The following is a 16,650-nucleotide window of genomic DNA, read 5'->3' on the forward strand; positions in this document are numbered from 1 at the left end:
GCCTATGTTTCCAGCCTTGGACCCAAGGGTGATGAGGACCCTTTTCTGAGGAAGCTCAGACTGGACACTGAGAGGCAGAGCCTGGGAGATGGCAGAGGTAGTCCCTCATGTCTCTACTCTCTGCTTGGTCCCCAGTGCTGCCCCAAGAGCAGTGGCACACAGAGCCCTATTGCACAGTGTTTCTTTAATTGAAAGACAACCAACCTCAAAAGCAGCCCTCCTTGAGCTGGGTGTGACTGCTCACAGCCCACCACGGCAGGGACCAGGAGGTGAGGGAAGGAGACCCAACTATCTTGCGGGGAGGTGGGAACCAATGAAAACTGGTGCTAGGACTCTGGTGGCTCTTGAGAGTGGAGCATGGCCACCTTCCTGGTTTTGATCTTCCAGCCTCCTCCAATCTGGGGGCAAGACCTCAGTAGGACAGTGAAAGAGGCAGCCATCCCAGGCAGAGGCTGGGCAGGGCCTGAAATGGAAAGAAGAGATAGTCCAGGGAAGAGTCAGGGTGTGTGTGTGTGTGTGTGTGTATGTGAGAGAGAGAGAGAGAGAGAGAGAGAGAGAGAGAGAGAGAGAGAGAGAGAGACAGAGAGAGAGAGAGAGAAAGAGAGAGAGAGAGAGAGAGAGAGAGAGAAAGGACTAGTCCAGGGACCAATAGAGCAAGGTAATTGGGATGGATAGGCCATGAACTTGCTGAGGTGGAGGCACCAGAGGCCAAGTGCAATAGATGAGCCCAGGAGAGGTGGAAGGCTGGAAGTAGATGGGGAGGAGGAGGAGGATGTAAGCCTGGACAGGGTGGTGGCTGTGGCAGAGTCCATTGTCTCCATCCCTGCTAACCTCTCCTGCCCCACAGATTCATGGATTGTTTTCCTAGGGCTGGAGCCTCCGACCATTGGGTTTTAAGGTGAACAAGAAAGCTTTATAGGGGTGCCTCTGAATGGCCATGGTGGGTGAGCAGGGCAGCTCGGGAGCTGAATGACAGGTGATGGGGGCCAGGCCTTATGTCCACCTGCATGCTTGGGAGCCAGGAAGAGGCTGTGATGGGGTAGTGAGTCAGGGTTGGAGACCAAATGTGAGGCTTCGCTTCTTTGCTTTGCCTTCCCTTCTGGGACATCTGGCTGTTTTCCCCAAAGACCCCAACCAAGGCCACCATGGTGGCTGCCACTGCCTCTACTTTTTGTAGTTGCCAAACTGGATGGCCAGGCGGTCCGTGACGCAGCGGAAGGTAGCTGGCTGCACCTCCCAATACGGCACAGGATTGTTGAAGAGGCTGATGCCATTGTAGTAGGCCCGCTTGACCCCGAAGCCCACCGGGCAGAAGTCGTTGACGCCCACCTTTGTAATGTTGTTGGAATGCAGATAGACCACCTGGGGGCACAGACAGGAGGTAGAGGTCTGCTGTCAGGGCCCAGTAGCATAGGTGCTGTGGGTCAAAGGCCAAACGGAGGGCAGACACAGAAGGGGATGGGCCCTGCCTCCATGCTGAGTCCCACCAGCTGCTTCCCAGGTATCATCTCATAGTAGTATGTCTGCACCACCCTTTCAGGGCCACTTTGGGATTCTCCCCAGGGATGGGAGAAGGAAACTGAGGCTTGGATATGTTGGGTGGGTGTTGGTCAGGATTAGGCACTGATGTGTGACCATCATGAGGGGCTCATGTGTGGTGAGTGGGAGATGGGGGATAGGTGGAGGTGGGGCTGGGGGCTGGGCCAGAGGGGTCATGGGGGGCTGTGTTGGGTGGAGCGGGGCAGTAGGAATCAAAACTTGATCCTGATATGATGTGCGTGCAAGAAAGATGGTACTAGGGCTGGGGTTGGGGCTTAGTGGTGAACTGCTTGCCTAGCACATGTGAGGCATTGAGTTTGATCCTCAGCACCACATAAACATAAATAAATAAAATAAAGGTGTTATGTCCATCTATAAATATATATATGTATATATACACATATATGTGTGAAAATATATACGTGTGTGTGTGTGTGTGTGTGTGTGTGTGTGTATGAGAAAGGTGGTATGGTTCTCTTTTCGGATTCCCCGGGCTCCAGACCTGTCCACAGAAAAGCACCCACTCACTCCAGATTCCTACGGGGTGTGAGAGGACAAAGAGCCTCAGGGTGCCCCTTCCCTTCCTCCAGGCCTTAGCAGCATTTGCCCTCTGACAGAAGCCTCCCCTAGCCCATCCCTGAACAAGGAAGGCCCAGAAAATTGACTGAGGAGCCCAGTGGTGGCAGAGAGGTCTCCGGCCACTAGAGGGCACAGTCAGCCCAGCATGGGCTGCATTGCATAGGATGGTAATGCTCCTACCATTTTGAATGGGGCTGAGGAAGAGCTTGAAACCCAGAACAGGGCTGGGTAAGACCAGGTTATCCCATATGACTGGAAGCCAAGATAGGGACAGAGGTCCTACAGATGGAAGTGGCATAGTCTCAGTACAAACAGGGGGTTTGGTGCCAAGGGAGGGAGAATGGGGACTTCTCCCTCCCAGATGAGGAGATGGGACCCAAAGAGCAGAAATGACTGGCCAGGTGCATGTCCAGGTCCTGTCCTGCTCTGTACCCTGGATCCCCCCAAAAGGGGGCAGGGAGCCTAAAGACTGCCCTGGAGACATGGGACACTACTCCAACCCAAGTCTTAGAGAAGCTGATGCCCAGGGGCTTCCTAAACCCAACTCTCACCTGGAGGAGCTTGAGGTCTGGGAGGCCCGCAGGCACCCTGGACAGCTTATTGTTGTCCAAGTGCAGCTCCCGCAGGGTGGGCAGAAAACTCAGGCTCCCATTCTCGATCATGCGGATCTGATTGTGGCCCAGGCCCAGCCTGCAGATGGGCAAATGAGAGGTATTCAGAAGCTGGAGTGGATAAGGACTATGGAACAGCGTGCTGGGGTTCTCTGATGCTGCCCCATGCCCAGTCCCACCTGTACAGCTTGGAGTAGCGGAGCAGGTCCTCCAGCTCAATAGCCTGGATTTTGTTGTGGTCCAGATGCAGTTCATTCAGGGTCTCAGGGAGATCTGCCCAGAAAAGAGGGTGCTTGAAGATGAACACCAATGCTGGGTGTATGCATGTGCATAGGTGTGTGTGTGGGGGGGCAAAGGCCTTATTTCTGCCTCAGGTGAGGGGAGGGTACTGCGAAGTCCTACCTCAAGCAGACTGTACAGGTTCAATCCCATCCCCCCACCCCATTTGTGTTCTTGAAGGTGAAGCAGGATGCAAAGGAAGGGTCACCTTCCTACCTTTGGGGATGCCGGTCAGCTTGGCCTCTGAGATGCGCAGGTAGTTGAGCTTCAGCCCATCAAAAGCTCCAGGTTCAAAGCCACTGTTCTCCAGGGGGTTCCCACCCATTTCTAGGAGAGAAGCCCTCTCAGCCTTGGAGCCAGCTAGTGATGCTTGGCACCACTGGGGCTTCTGAGGTCAGGCTTGCATGATGGACCTGCGAGTTGCCAGTTTCCCTACCCCCTCCTGAAAGAGTTCCATGAATTTATCTGGCTAATTGCAAACTCCTAGATGTTCAATACCATTAGCCCCAAGAGCCCTGGCCCTGGCCTTGCACTCTGGAAGCACGGAAACAAGCAGAAAGGGAGGAGACCCAGAGATGAAGACAGGACTCCTGAGATGCTCCCCAGCCCCTCCATGCCCAAACCCTTCTCAATTCTCCTCTGCCATGCCAGTCACCCTCCATGTTCTCTTTAGCCACAGTGATTTGGTGATTTACCAGGAAATACATTGGACTTCAACTGTTTCAAGATTCTTGAGCTGAGCCTTTAAAGCCACCCCCGTCTTCCTTCACCATGCCCTGGGACAAATATCTGGAGCTTCTGTGAGGTCTGCAGGCCCCCTACTTGGCTGCACTGGACAGTCCAGGACCCAGCTACTCTGGCTAGAAGAGGGCTCCTTCCTCTGACTCCTTTCTGTCTGCTAGCAGTGCTAACAGGTTTGGGTCTGTCACAGGCCAGGGCTGAACTTACCAATGCAGTTCATGTTCCGGAGCCCACTGAAAACACCCTTGGGCACTTTGCGGATGCGATTGTCATGGATGCGGAGCTCCACCAGGGAGCTGGGCAGGTTGGGAGGGATCTCCACCAGGTGGTTCTTGGAGATGTAGAGCTTCTGCAGCTTCCGCAGGGGGCTGAAGGCCTTTTCGTGGATCTTGGAGATCTTGTTGTTCACCAGGACAAGGGCCTGAGGCAGGGCAGGTGATGCAAGTGAAGGCCCCAGCTTCCTACCCCAACTACCTTCCTCTTCTCCTCCCGAGTTTGCTGCTATGACACTTGAGAGGTGTCTGAACCGGCTTGGTCTCAAGGAGCTCTGTCTGTACTCATGGGCAGAGTGCAGGGTGAGAGCCAGCACACAGGCCCAGTTCCAATCCCAGGCACAACTAATGCCCAGCACATCAATTTCCCCATTATCACACCGGCTACCATTAAATCTGTTCTTTATTTGTTGCTGGGAGGAACAAATAAAATGAAAATTGTTAGACAAAAAGGGAACTGAGTTGAGTGATCCTGTCCTGTACACATACACATGACCCACAACCCATGACCCATGACCTTGGGAGCTCCCATCATGGCTGGCTTGACTTCTGTCAGGACTCCATGCATCCCCAGGACCCTGTCACATCCCCACAAATATGCATCCATCTGACACATACCCTCTAGCTACACAGCTCATGACCCCTCCCATTCCACAGAAAGATGGGGCTTACATAGAGGTGCTGGAGGCCTTTGAAGTCATCCTTGCGGAGTTCAGAGATGTCATTGTTCTGCAGGTCCAGCAGTGTGGTGTCAGGTGAGATCTCCTTGGGCACTGTCTTCAGACCTGGAGCCAGCACCATCACCAATGTGAGCATAGAGCCACCCAACTCTCTAGCATGGCTGGTGTGGAAGGGTGGGGACATCAAGGGGACACACACACACACACAGGGATACTGGCACAAACACAGGGACTCTGCCACAAATGGGTGCAGGCTCCAGAGCTTGCAGAATCTCTGCTTGCTCCTTATGCACTCATGTCATGATCCCCCAGGCTCTCCCATCCCCACCGGTCCCACAGGATGCATGTGCATCTCCTTTAGTAGGGGCTCTCAGGCTGGGCCTGGGCCTTCTGCACTCCCCACCCCAACTGCCCAGGGACTGACCCAGGTCAGAGCACTGAACAACCCGCAGGTGGCAGTGGCAGCCAAAAGGACAGATGGCACTGAAGGTGGGTGGAAGGGAGTCCAGGTCCGGGGCGCCTGAGGTGGTGTCAGCGCCTGAAGCCTCCTCATCATTCATCATGAGCATCCCGTCGTCCAGGGTGAAGTCCCAGAAGCCTTTCTGCTCAAAGGGTAGGGCCTGGCTCAGGGCCAGCAGAGCCATGAGGAGCCACAGGGGCCGCATGGTGGGTGTGCCTGTGATCAAAGGGCAAGGAAGGGCCATGTATCAGCACCAGGACCACTCTCTGAGTCCTTTCCTGCCTGTCTTCCCAGCACCAGTGGCTGGCGTCATGTGTGTGTGTGTGTGTTGGCACTGTGTCCCCCATCCCTCACCAGACAGCCAGACCTGGGGAGGGGATAGCAGACTGAGGGGGTGTGGACAGCAGGCACATGGCAGGATGGGGGTACACACTGGCCAGAAGGGCACCTCTTTGCCCTCCCTTCCTTCCAGGCAGGACTTGGTTTCACTGGAAGATGAAATGCCTTCTCATCAGTGGATCTATGGCTCCCACCCGTCCACTAAGTCAGCCAGAACCTGCCTTGGGTGGTGAGGGGTGATGAATAAGGTCAAGTGGAGGAAGCAGAGGGAAATCTAGCCATTGGCCTTGCTGGCTGCCAGGGTCAATTCCTTCAGGAAGTTTGGGGCTCAGCAGTTTGGACGCAGTTAGTTAAATTAGTTGACTGTGAGTCATTTCCTTCTGTGCCTGAGCCCCCCTTGACCATGCCCACATTTCTCTGACAAGATCCAGAGGTCAAGAGATGGGAAACAAGCTGGAGACAGAAACGGTGTCTTCTGAAGCTTGGGCAGCGCTAAGTGGAGGTGGCAGGAGTGAGGCAGAAAGCACAATGCCTTCCCTTCCCTTTGCTCCCCAGGACTTTGTCCCACAGAGCTTGTGGCTCCCAGATCTGTCCCTGCCCTTCCTTTGTGTCCATGGCCCTGGCATCCTGGAGAGGCCCCTGACAGGAGTAGGCTACCGCCAAGGTAGCAGGCAGGGTCAGGCTTGTCGGGAGACCCCCCAGGCTGAGGCAATGGGGTGGAGGTGGAGGAGAAGCTACCCTGCCTGAGCCTGTCTCTGGACCCATATCTACCTCCTCTTCCTCTTTCATCAGACACTGCCCCCCATGTACCTGTTGGAACACACCCCAGAGGAAAAGACCAGAGCCCCCACCTCTCCTACAATCCCACTTGCCATGACTCCTTGGCAAAGGCCCAGGTTGAGTCTCAGCCTCATTCTCCCTATCTGTTAAATGGGAATAAATATGTCAGCCCTGATTGCCTTCCAGGCTTGGGTTTCTAGGGTTGGCTGGGTGCATCTGTGGACAGGGAGCACAACTGAGCACCAGGACCCGCCTGCCAACTTGAATCAGTTCCAGACCAAGGAAGCCCTCACTTGGGGCCCAATCCAGCAGGGAGAAGCACTGTTTGGGGCTTACACAGGGCTAGGTAAGCCTGAGTCTAGCTGCTAGTTGCAAAGGTATGAGGCCCTTGGGGAGCAGCTTTCCCAGATAGGCCCCATGGCTGGGGGCTGCTCCTTTGGAGTCAATGCCACCAGTAGGCCAGGGGCGTGGGGCCCTCCTGGCCTGGTTGGCTGGGTGCCAGCACTGCACCTCCTGCTGCACCTATGCCAGGAGAAAGGTGGGATGGAGGTCTGTCCTGTTGGCCCTGCAGTGTTCCTCGAACACTCCACAGGCACAGGCATGTGTCTCCCTGAGGGCTCGCATGACTTGGCCCTGGCCTGGACCCATACCTGTGGACAGAAGGGACTTTAGGGAGATCAGAGCTGGGAGGGAGTGGTGCAGCCCTCCTGAGCTCAGCAGGTCACACAATGGGGGAAGAGCCCAAGGTCTAGCCCAGTTTTTCTCTCACATGGAGAGTTGGACTTGGTGCTAACCCCTGGGGTCGAAGGAAGTGCCCTGCTAAAGGAGTGACCAGCCTCCCTTGCTCCTTCAAGCCACATTCTCACCCCAGGGCCTGCCTGCCCCAGGCTGCCCAGAGGCCCCCAGAGACGGCCCCCTCTCCCAAAGGTCTTAGGCCCAGAGTAGATAGAAAGACCCGAGCTCGCCTACCTAAGTAGTGTTCCCCTTCTTTCCCTCAGTTTGCAGCCTGCAAGGCAGGGCAGGGCAGGGCAGGGCAAGGCCTCCTGTGCCTGCTGCCACGGGCAGAATCCTTGCCCAGGTGCTGCTGGACTCCAAGGGCTGGGAGGAGAAGCAGGAGCAGTGGGAGAGAACAGGAAGGGGAGGCTGAAGGCAGGGGAACAAGGTGGAATGGGAAAGAAGGAGGAGCTGCCCCAGCCCCTCCTCACTGCCCCTGCCAAACTGCTACCTCACAGGGGGATGAGTCAGGGCTGGTATGCCCAGCAGAGCCCTGGGAAGTTCTGGGACCCAGTCCACCTGGACAGGTGGGAGTAGGATGGTCTAGCCCTGCCGAAGCAGAGGTGGGGGAGTAGCAGATGACCAACCTGTGGCCAGCCTGGACCCCCACCCCCTGACCCCAGGGAAAGGGTCTCTTTTGAGACTCCTTCCAGACACTCAGGATCTAAGTCTGCCTCACAGGCAGTTTGGGAAAGGTGGAGAGTCCCCACCAAGGTAGAGGACAGATAGTCACTGGGAAAGTCTGGCCATTGGGGGCACAGGTGGGCTCATGGGACCAGTTTTGTGGGGTTAGAGGCCCTAGATGAAATTCACCAATTCAGAGCAGCAGTGCTTGATGTCATAGTAAGTCTGGGGGTCCCTAAGGGGCTGAGAAAGGGGTACAGGGAAGAGCCCAGCCCTCTGCCCCTCAGTTCCAGCTCAGGGCTACCCCAAGGGGTGAGCAAAGGGCTTGGAGGCCTGCACATCAGGGCCCTATGAGAGAAGCAAGACAACATTTGGCTAGTTTTCCTTGGCTCCTGGCTAAAGAGGTGGGGGCCGGGCAGCCTTCCCAGCACAGCCCTCATTTCCCCTCAGAGAACTGGCATCAGACTCAGGGCCCAGAACTCTACAGGGAAGGAGGCAAGCCAGACCTTGAGTCTCTAGGAGATGGCAAAGGGACCCTCACACAGCCAGAGGACCCCAGAGTGTGCAGGCACAATTAGTATCCCCGTTTTATGGATGAGAAAACTGAGGCCTAGAGAGAGGAACTGATTTCTCCCAAGTCACTCAGCTCACTCAGCCTGAGGCTTGGAGCCTGGCTGTGGTGATTCCAGGTGCTGAACCTTCAGCCCAGAAGCAGCCCTGCCCCTGCCCCTCAGCTATAGGTGGGGGTCTGGGCCTGGCTGACTCACAAGTGGGCCATCCAGAGAGCCTAGGGAGAAATCCTGGGTCTGGCCATGGTGGTGATGGGTGCTGTAGATGTGTTTGGCTGCCTCCCTTCTCCCCACATATCACACCGAGGAGACAGGCAGGCTATAGCCCAGGAAGCTGGAGCCTCCCATGGTAGAACTGTGAGACCCCCAGCAAGTTCCTCCCATCCCCACCTCCCCACCACCACTGGTGGTTTCCTTTCATCAGCCTCCCTGGGTGTGTCCTTAAGCCCCATCAAGTATGCTCTGAGTTTGCTGGACACCACCTCCTCAGAGCAAAGGAAAGAAGTGGTCATGGTGGTGAGCCCTGACTGGACGACCGCAGGTGTGAGGGAGGGAGGGGGCTGGGCTTCCTGGAGCCTGCAACGCCACCACAATAGGGCCCTCCTTGTCTGCCCCTCTGAAAGCCAGTGCAGTCCTCCATGCAGGATTGCTCCAGGTCACAGCCAAACAAGATGCGCTGGCAGCCTCTGAGAACATGGAGGGGCTGTGCCAGGCATTCAGACCAGGCCAAGGGCGGCGGGAGCAGGGCTTGAGGTCTGGCGGGTGCTGGGAGCTCGCCTGCAGATGTGTGGCTGGCAGCTGCCAAGGAGCAGACGTCGAACAGTCTCTGTGGCCTCAGCCTGGGGCATCTGGCTCCACTGAGCAACCCGACCTGAACTCTGCCTTTCACACAGCCCTGCTGGACCCCTAAAACTACATGGTTGGAAAGAGGTGAGAGGGAGACAGGCGACATTAGGCACCTCTCCTCCTTCCCCTCTGGTCACTGAAGTCATCTGAGTCCAGCTTCGACCAGCCAGCTGACACCTGGCCTACTCCCTGGTCCCAGCACACCTAACCCCTGCACCAGCCAAATCAAGCCTATGCTGAGTGTCAACCAGACAGAAGGGATGTATGCTGCCCGTGGGTCTGTCAAAAGGCCATGTGGTGTGCATATGTGGACGCTGGGGCCAGAGGGGGGACTCTGAACTCCATGTCATCTGCACCTGGCTCCACCCTGAACCCACAGCCATTGCCCCAGCATGCCCTTTATACCGCAAGGGGAGCAGATGCCCAAGCATAGCTGTGGGGCAGCTCCTTATTGATGTGGCCCTGGCACTGTTGCAGTGACTGGACAGAGCTGGGTCCTGTACTTGGGCAGATTTGATGGACAGACTCTACCTCGATGTAGGTGACAGAGGCTAACTTTCTATCTCCTTCTGTATCCTACCAAGAAACCTCTGGAAAGGAGTCAGTAGCAGATGACCCTGGTCAGCTGGGGGGTCCTTAGTATTATGGTCCCTCTGTACTGGGGCCACATGCCATCCCATCTCTCACTCACTGAAGAAATTTGGACTCCTATTTGTCATGTGTTAGAATCTTGAGCAGTGGGGTAGGGATGCAAGTGACTTCTTTACCTCGCCACTGCTCTCCCCTATTGATCATAAGTCTTGCCTAGCCCAGTGCTGTGGTGCATGCCTATAATCCCATTGACTCTGGAGGCTGAGGCAGGAGGATGGCAAGTTTGAGGTCAGCCTGGGCAACTTAGGAAGACCCTGTCTCAAAATTAAAAACAGAAGGGCTAGAAATGTAGCTCAGTAGTAAAGTGCCCCTGAGTTTAGCACCCTGTACCAAAGAAACAAAAAGCAAAAACAAAAAACCCAAAACAACAACAACAACAACAACAACAAAAACCCAAAAACCTTTTGGCCAAGGCCACACAATGAGGAAATAGATCCAGGACTCCTCTGTCTGTCTGTGTCTTCCTGCCCATGTTGCGGGGATGCACTTCTGGAAAAGGACAGCAGCCAGACACTTGGGTCTGGAGTCAGGGAACCCCTTCTCTTTCTGGGCCTAGGATTTTCTGCAGCCCCTCCTTTGCATTTGGGTCCCCTTCTATCTGCTAAGGACTCTGGATGATGTAAGACCCAATGCTCTTCAGCCAGCCAGGGAGGCCAGGATCCTGCCCATCTTCAGGCCCACAGGGCTGCTGGAGTCCTGCATACAAATGCCTCCTTGCGGCTCAGCATCCCTTCAAGCCCATGGGAACACAATCATGGCAGGTTCCCAGGGATTCAGACTTTGAGAGGATAAAAGTGGCCCCAGGGACAGGGCTGCCAGCCCCAGCCTGAATTTGCCCTCCACCCCTCTTTGTGTGGAATTGTTCACCCCGTGGTTACCCAGGCCTCAGCCTTGGCCAGCTGACCCTCTGGAGACCAGACAAGGTATCGTATGCCTGCAGCATGCGGGGGGGGGGCGGGGGAAGCAGAGGCAAGTTCAAGAGTCACCCCACTCAGAATCTGGGAACTTGGGGCATCACAGGACGTCTTCAAGCCCCTGCTCATTGTCCTCCTGCTCAGCCTAGGCTGGGTGTCTGCTGAGTTGGGAGTCAGGATGTAGTGGACCTGAAGAGGTCAATGTAAGGAAGCTGGGTAGAGACCCAAGACTTTAAATCTGAGAGATGAGCCACCACATAGAGGGAGGGGCGGTGTGTTCCCTGGGCTGGGAATGCCTGCGATGTGGTGTGGACCTGGCCAGAAGCAAAGAGCCTCCTGTCCCTCAGGCTGCAACTGGAGCTGAGCAGGGGGAGTCAGAGGGTTGTGTTCTGTAGTATCTGGAAACACCGAAGCTGGTGGGCTCAGGGGAGAAGGCTCCCTGCTCCATGGCCACCCCAGGGTCTGCCCCAACCCAGAGCAACAAGAAGGTGGGTGTCACCTGGCATCCCAGAGGTATCCAAGGAGGCCCTGGAAGCCCCTTGGCTATACGCTCCAAGTGGGGGAAGGGACTTGTTGGCCTGAAAGGAAAGGGGAGGACAAAGCACAACTCCCATCCCAGAAGAGGTGGCCCAGCAAGCCCCATGCCTTCCCCAGAGAAGGCTGAGAAGCTCATTCTTTCTGGAAGGCTGGAGGAGGGCCTGGACATGGAGCAGGTCTGAGCCTCTCTTGCCCCCTCTACTCATCACCCCCACTGTCCCTGTAAGATTTGCAGAAAGGGTACTGTGGGTGGCCAAGGGTGGTGTGGCCCCTGGCGTCCCCCAGCCCATTGTGGGGCATAAGGGGACAGGAGGTCTCTGGAGGCAGAGGGGTGAAGGACAAAACAGAAAAGCCTCAGCTCTCAACTGATCACAGGAAGGGCAGAACCAGGGCCTGCAGGACCTCAGGTTGGCCCACCTACCCCTTAGCCCATGACTGTCTGCACTACACTGTCTTTCCAGGGTGTGAGAAGGACTGTGGTGGTAGGCTCAGGAAGCAGGGAGACTAGAGTGCAGTTCTGTCCCTGTTCCCTACCCTACAGAGTGCCAAGGAATTAGAAATCCTCTGGGAAGCCTCCAGATGCAAACTCTCAAGCGTGGCCTCATTAAAAATCCTCCTCTGGGGACTTGATGCTGTCTCTGGAAGGGATACTCCATGGTCTTGTTTGACTATGGAATGTTGCTAAAAGAAACTCTTTCTTGCCTTGAAACTATCCCTTTTTCTCCTGTCCTTCCCTGTTCTCAATCCAATATCCTAGGACTGGAAGGGCTGGGGAGGAGTTTGGGCCAATGCTTGCAAGGCACCCTGCATAATGGCTGGAGACTGGCATCCTTCCTCTGTGGGCCCGGCACAGACTCCTTATCTACACAATGGGAGGCTGGCCCCAGCCTCATGCAGTGTGCCAAAGCAGTGTGCTCCAGGGACAGGTCTTGCCTGTGTGCAGGTTGCCCAGGGAGGCCATGCTACCATGCCCAACTGGCCACAGGCGCCCCCTCTGCTCCCTGGCCAAGCCAACCACTGCTGCCCAGCCCTAGTGGCTTGGAGGCATCTCTGTTTTCCTGTCAATACTCCCACACAGGCCTGCCCTCAAAGGCTCACCCACAGTGACCCACAGCAGCCTTACATGGGCATGTTCCACATGAAGTCACCTCCTTCTTGCCCACCAGCTCTCCCAGGGTGCGGGTGGCACAGGCAGTTGCATGTCACCAGGAGGTGCTCACATGCACCTCTGGATACAGGTCCCTTCCCAGCACCTGTGGAGCATCCCCAGCTTGTCTCAATCCAAACATCACTCTGGAGCAGAGAGCTGGCAGGCCGGGGAAAGGAGAGGCACAGTGGCAGGAGCTTCTTAAGGTCAGAACTTGAGCTTCCTGTGTGGCCGGGAGAGTGGACCTGCCCTTGAAGACTGTTGGAGAGCAATGTCCCTGGCTTGAGCAAGATCTGCCCTTTCCTCCCTACCTGCACCCCTGCCCCGCAGGGCCCTAAGCCTCCTGCTTTGAGTACACAGGCACAAGCCCCACCCATGGAGCAGTGGGTAGGGGTGCTCTCATTTCCAAACCTTCCAGAGAATTTGGTGGACACCCAGATGACTCTGTTCTTTCTTGCTCTCTCTCCTGAGTTCGTTGGAAGGCACCTCTGGGAACCCAAGCCAGGTCTTCCCCAGGGAACATGACACAGTTGCCAAATTCTCTCTCCTCCCCGTCTTCTACCCACTTTGTGTCCCAATCCAAGAGAGTTCTGGGCACAGACAGGACTCTCTGTCTCTGTGCCTCTGACTCTCTGAGGCACCCAGGCATCCCATTCAGGGCCACAATAGCTGTGACTCCACGGACCCACACCTTGCCTAAGAGGAAGTAGAGGCAGGGCACCAGCCTGTGCTGTGCTAGGACTACCTGGGCAAGGTGCCTGGGCTGTGCCTGGGAAACTGAGTCTCCTAGACCCACACCAAGGATTAGTTCTGGCAGTGGGGAGTTCCGGTTTTGAGCTGGTGGGTGTCTGAGGCCTTTTCCCTCCAGGCCAGAAGCAAAGCTCCAGAGAGTGTGCCTGGGACTTGCAGCAAAGGGATGGAGCTGTTGGTTGATCCAGGGTGTCAGCACCCAGCCAGGCCTCAGAGATGCTCCAGGCAGGCGGCAGCCTGGGGAAGCACCTTCTTCCCACCCCCACCCCCACCCCCACCCAGAGGCAGAGATGGATGGAGCCTAGCAGCTGAAGGAGGTCAGCAGGGGCAAGGGAAGGGAAGGGGTGGGAGGAAGGCGCCTGGAAGAAGGTGGGGAGAAGAGGCAGAAATGGGGCAAGAACCAAGGGGGCCGCAGGGTGGCGTTGAAGGGGCGTGGACCAGGATCCTGAAGTGGGTGCCTTGGAAATCCATGGGTGCCCTGGAGGCAAGAGAGGGCAGTAAGGGGGCAGTGGATCCACGGACACTAGGGAGGACAGCAGGACCATAGGCTGAGACAGCAGAGGCAGCAGACGTCTCTAGATTGGTGAGGGGACAGCACAGTCAGGGATGAGACAGTGAGAGCAGCTTAAGGCCAGTACAGGATAGTGGGGACAACGTGGGGCTGGCGTGGGGCCCTACCTGGGGAGGGGAAGCAGCCAGGTGCAGGCTGGCTAGTTGGTGGGCTGGGATGTTGGGCCGTCCGTGCGTCTGTCGGGCAGAGCCGACTGAGAGCAGCTGCTCACTCCTGGGCAGTTCGTGGAGAGAGGGAGACAGAGGCGGTGGGAGGGAGGCTAAAGGCTGGGCGGGCGGGCCGACGGGAGGGGACGGCGGGGAGGGGGCGGGGAGGGAAGCAAGGAGGGAGGGGGCTGGTGGCGTGGAGAGGGAGGGAGGGCGCAGGCTTCCCGCCCCCCTGGCAGCTTCAAAGGGAGCAATTTTCTTGTAGACGGCTGGGCTAGCTGCACCCCCCTCCTCGACCCCCCAGCCCCCGCCTCAGGCACACCGTGAAAGGGCACACACTCACAGGCACTCACACAAGGACCCTTGGCATCTCTGGGTAGGCAATACCTCAGAGAGTCAAACTTTCTGCTGACAAGATAGGGACACTGAGGCATGTGCTGGCATGTCCCTGGGCAGAGGAAAGGGAGAGGACAGAAAAATGGAAGGGGGATGGGGGGGAGATGGCCTCAGATTGCAAGAGCAGTGGCCCCTGGAATTCTGTCCTGAGCCTGCCCAGAACCTCCTGCAACCCAGACTGCAACAAGGAAATGATTTCTCAGGAATCAGAGAAGGAGCTCCTGTGGATTTCTGGAACAACTTGACCTAGACTCCCAGGCACTCTGTACACCTCCCGCAACGTCAGTCTTTCCTTCCTCAAAGAGAGGCTATGGGCCAGGCATGGTGGGGTATGCCTGTAATCCCAGCTATTCAGGAGGCTGAGGAAGGAAGATCACAAATTCAAGGCCAGCTTCATCAATTCACTGAGGCCCTAAGCAACTTAGCAAGATCCTGTCTCAAAATAAAAAATAAAAAAGGCCGGGGATGTGGCTCAGTAGTAAAGTGCTTCTGGGTTAAACCCCCCCCCCCAAAAAAAAAGAGGCAAAGTTCTTTGTGTGACAGCAGGCAGGAGCCTGCTGGCGGCCTCCCTAGAGTGGGAAAGCTGATTCAGAGAAGAGTCATCTTCTTGCTCAATCCCTGCAGGCCCCCTAGGATGTGATAACCACTCTGTGGGGGGCACTTCCTCTGGTCACTTTCAGGGGCTAACTTGTTCAGCCCGCCAAGCCTCAGCCACTTCCTGAGGGCCCAAGAGAGTCCAGCTTTGCTTTTGTCTAGCTAGGGAAGTCCCCAGCACAACACCTACTCTCTGTCCATTCATGTCCCATCCCCTCCTTGCCAGAGCAGCTTCCAAGACATCACAGTGAGGTCTTAGAGTGAGAACTCAAAGCGGGAAGCAACTCTGAAATCTGCAAAAGGAGAATTGGAGACGAGAAGACTGAAAGGACAAGCTCCAAGTGGACAGAGGTGAAGAGGTGGGGGTCCACTGTAGAGAGGACTACGGTGAGGGATGAGGGTTCCCACCCACCTAAATGTTGTCATTCAGTTATGGGGTGGGGTCTGAAAGTCCCAAGACCCAAGCAGATGCTTTCATGAGGACCTTGCCTGGTGCCAGCATCAGCACAGGGCCCAACTGGAACGCCATCTGTAAGAAGTTTTTGGGCCAGGCCACGAAGTGAAGTGGACAAAACAGGGTCTGGGCTGGGAAGAGATTGAAGATCACTTTCCCTGCAGACCAGGGCTGTTGGTTTGTCTGCCTGCTGATTGGCTTCTTTTACATTTTTATTTTTGTGGTGCTGGGATGGAAACCAAGGCCTCCAGTATGCGAGGCAAGCACTCTTCCACTGAGCTACATCCCCAGCTCCGTGTTTTATGTTTTAACTGTTGATATGTACTCATTTATGCTACACATGTCAGCAGAGACTGGGGTACAGGCTGCAAAGGTCAAAGGGGGTCCAAGGCACATAAGAACAATCTGCTCAATAAGAGCAGACAGTGGCAAAGATAGGGGTGACAGCTAAAGGCTTTCTTTTTAAGGTGATGAAAATGTTCTAAAAGTTTCTGTAGTGATGCTTTCATAACTGAGAATGTATAATTACTGAGTAAAAAACATTGACTTGGACTTTTTTTTTTTCAGTACTGAGGATTGAATCCAGGATGCTCTACTGTCAAGCTACATCCCCAGCCTTTAATTAATTAATTGATTGATTTTTTTGGTACAGGAAATTGAAGGCAGTGACACTCTACCACTGAGTTGCATCCAAAACCCTTTTTATTTTTAATCTTGAGACAGGGTTTCTCTAAGTTACTCAGGGCCTTGCTGGGTCGCTGAACTGGAGCTGGCCTCGAACATGTGATCCTTCTGCTTCAGTCTCCCAAGTCTGATTACAGGCATGCACCAATTTGCCTAGTACCCTTTAAAAAAAAATTTTTTTTTGAGACAGGATCTGGCTAAGTTGCCCAGGCTAGCTTCAAATGTGATCCACCTGGGATTATAGGAGCATGCCACTATGCCCAGCTAATAAAGCTATTTTTTTTAAAAAAAAATAAACAAATATATAAGATGCACCTACTGCCAGAGATGCTTATACTTAAGTTCTTTATCGAATATGGCACCACTTGGCCTCATTCTGTACGGCTCTGGGGGCTAGGATTCTTGGAGCAGTTACTCAGAGCCTTGGCCTCCAGGAGCCCCAGTGGGGGTAAAATGGCCCTGAAGAAAGTGGTCAGGGAGGAATCTTCCATTACCCCCTCCTGGGACTCTTAGGGCTGGGCTCTGTGTGCCACGAGGAAAGGACAGGGGCACTCTTGTTTCTGGCCTTGCCAGGGCCACATACAGCACCAGAGACTCAGGAAGGCTTCCTGGAGGTGACATGGTCAGTAGGGAAGAGGAACATGGCCTTTCAGAGGGTGTGGGGAGCAGCAGAGAGAAAATGCCCTGTAGTTCAACAGAAAGCTAACCAGTGG

The 16,650-nt window shown here is 55.4% G+C and overlaps 1 protein-coding gene across 2 annotated transcripts; it reads right to left on the bottom strand.

Annotated features, from left to right (window-relative positions):
• Positions 1 to 169: 169 nt before the first annotated feature.
• Bgn (biglycan) lies at positions 170 to 13,923 on the bottom strand. Of its 2 annotated transcripts, none has more exons than XM_046453273.2 (8): positions 13,771 to 13,923; positions 5,126 to 5,377; positions 4,694 to 4,806; positions 3,957 to 4,170; positions 3,225 to 3,335; positions 2,909 to 3,002; positions 2,670 to 2,808; positions 170 to 1,362 (listed from the first exon to the last, which is right to left on the bottom strand). In XM_046453273.2, the coding sequence occupies exons 2-8, from the start codon at positions 5,364 to 5,366 to the stop codon at positions 1,165 to 1,167; spliced, it is 1,110 nt and encodes a 369-aa protein (XP_046309229.1). In that variant the 5' UTR covers positions 5,367 to 5,377; positions 13,771 to 13,923; the 3' UTR covers positions 170 to 1,164. The 2 variants fall into 2 exon arrangements, with proteins under 2 accessions (XP_046309229.1, XP_058438493.1); XM_058582510.1 differs by lacking the exon at positions 13,771 to 13,923 and adding an exon at positions 7,250 to 7,378.
• Between the last annotated feature and the right edge of the window lie 2,727 nt (positions 13,924 to 16,650).

Source organism: Marmota monax, unplaced genomic scaffold (genome assembly GCF_021218885.2).
Source record: "Marmota monax isolate L192 unplaced genomic scaffold, Marmota_monax_Labrador192_F-V1.1 WCK01_AAM20220418_F8-fsc00142, whole genome shotgun sequence".
In the NCBI taxonomy this organism is placed as follows: domain Eukaryota; kingdom Metazoa; phylum Chordata; class Mammalia; order Rodentia; family Sciuridae; genus Marmota; species Marmota monax.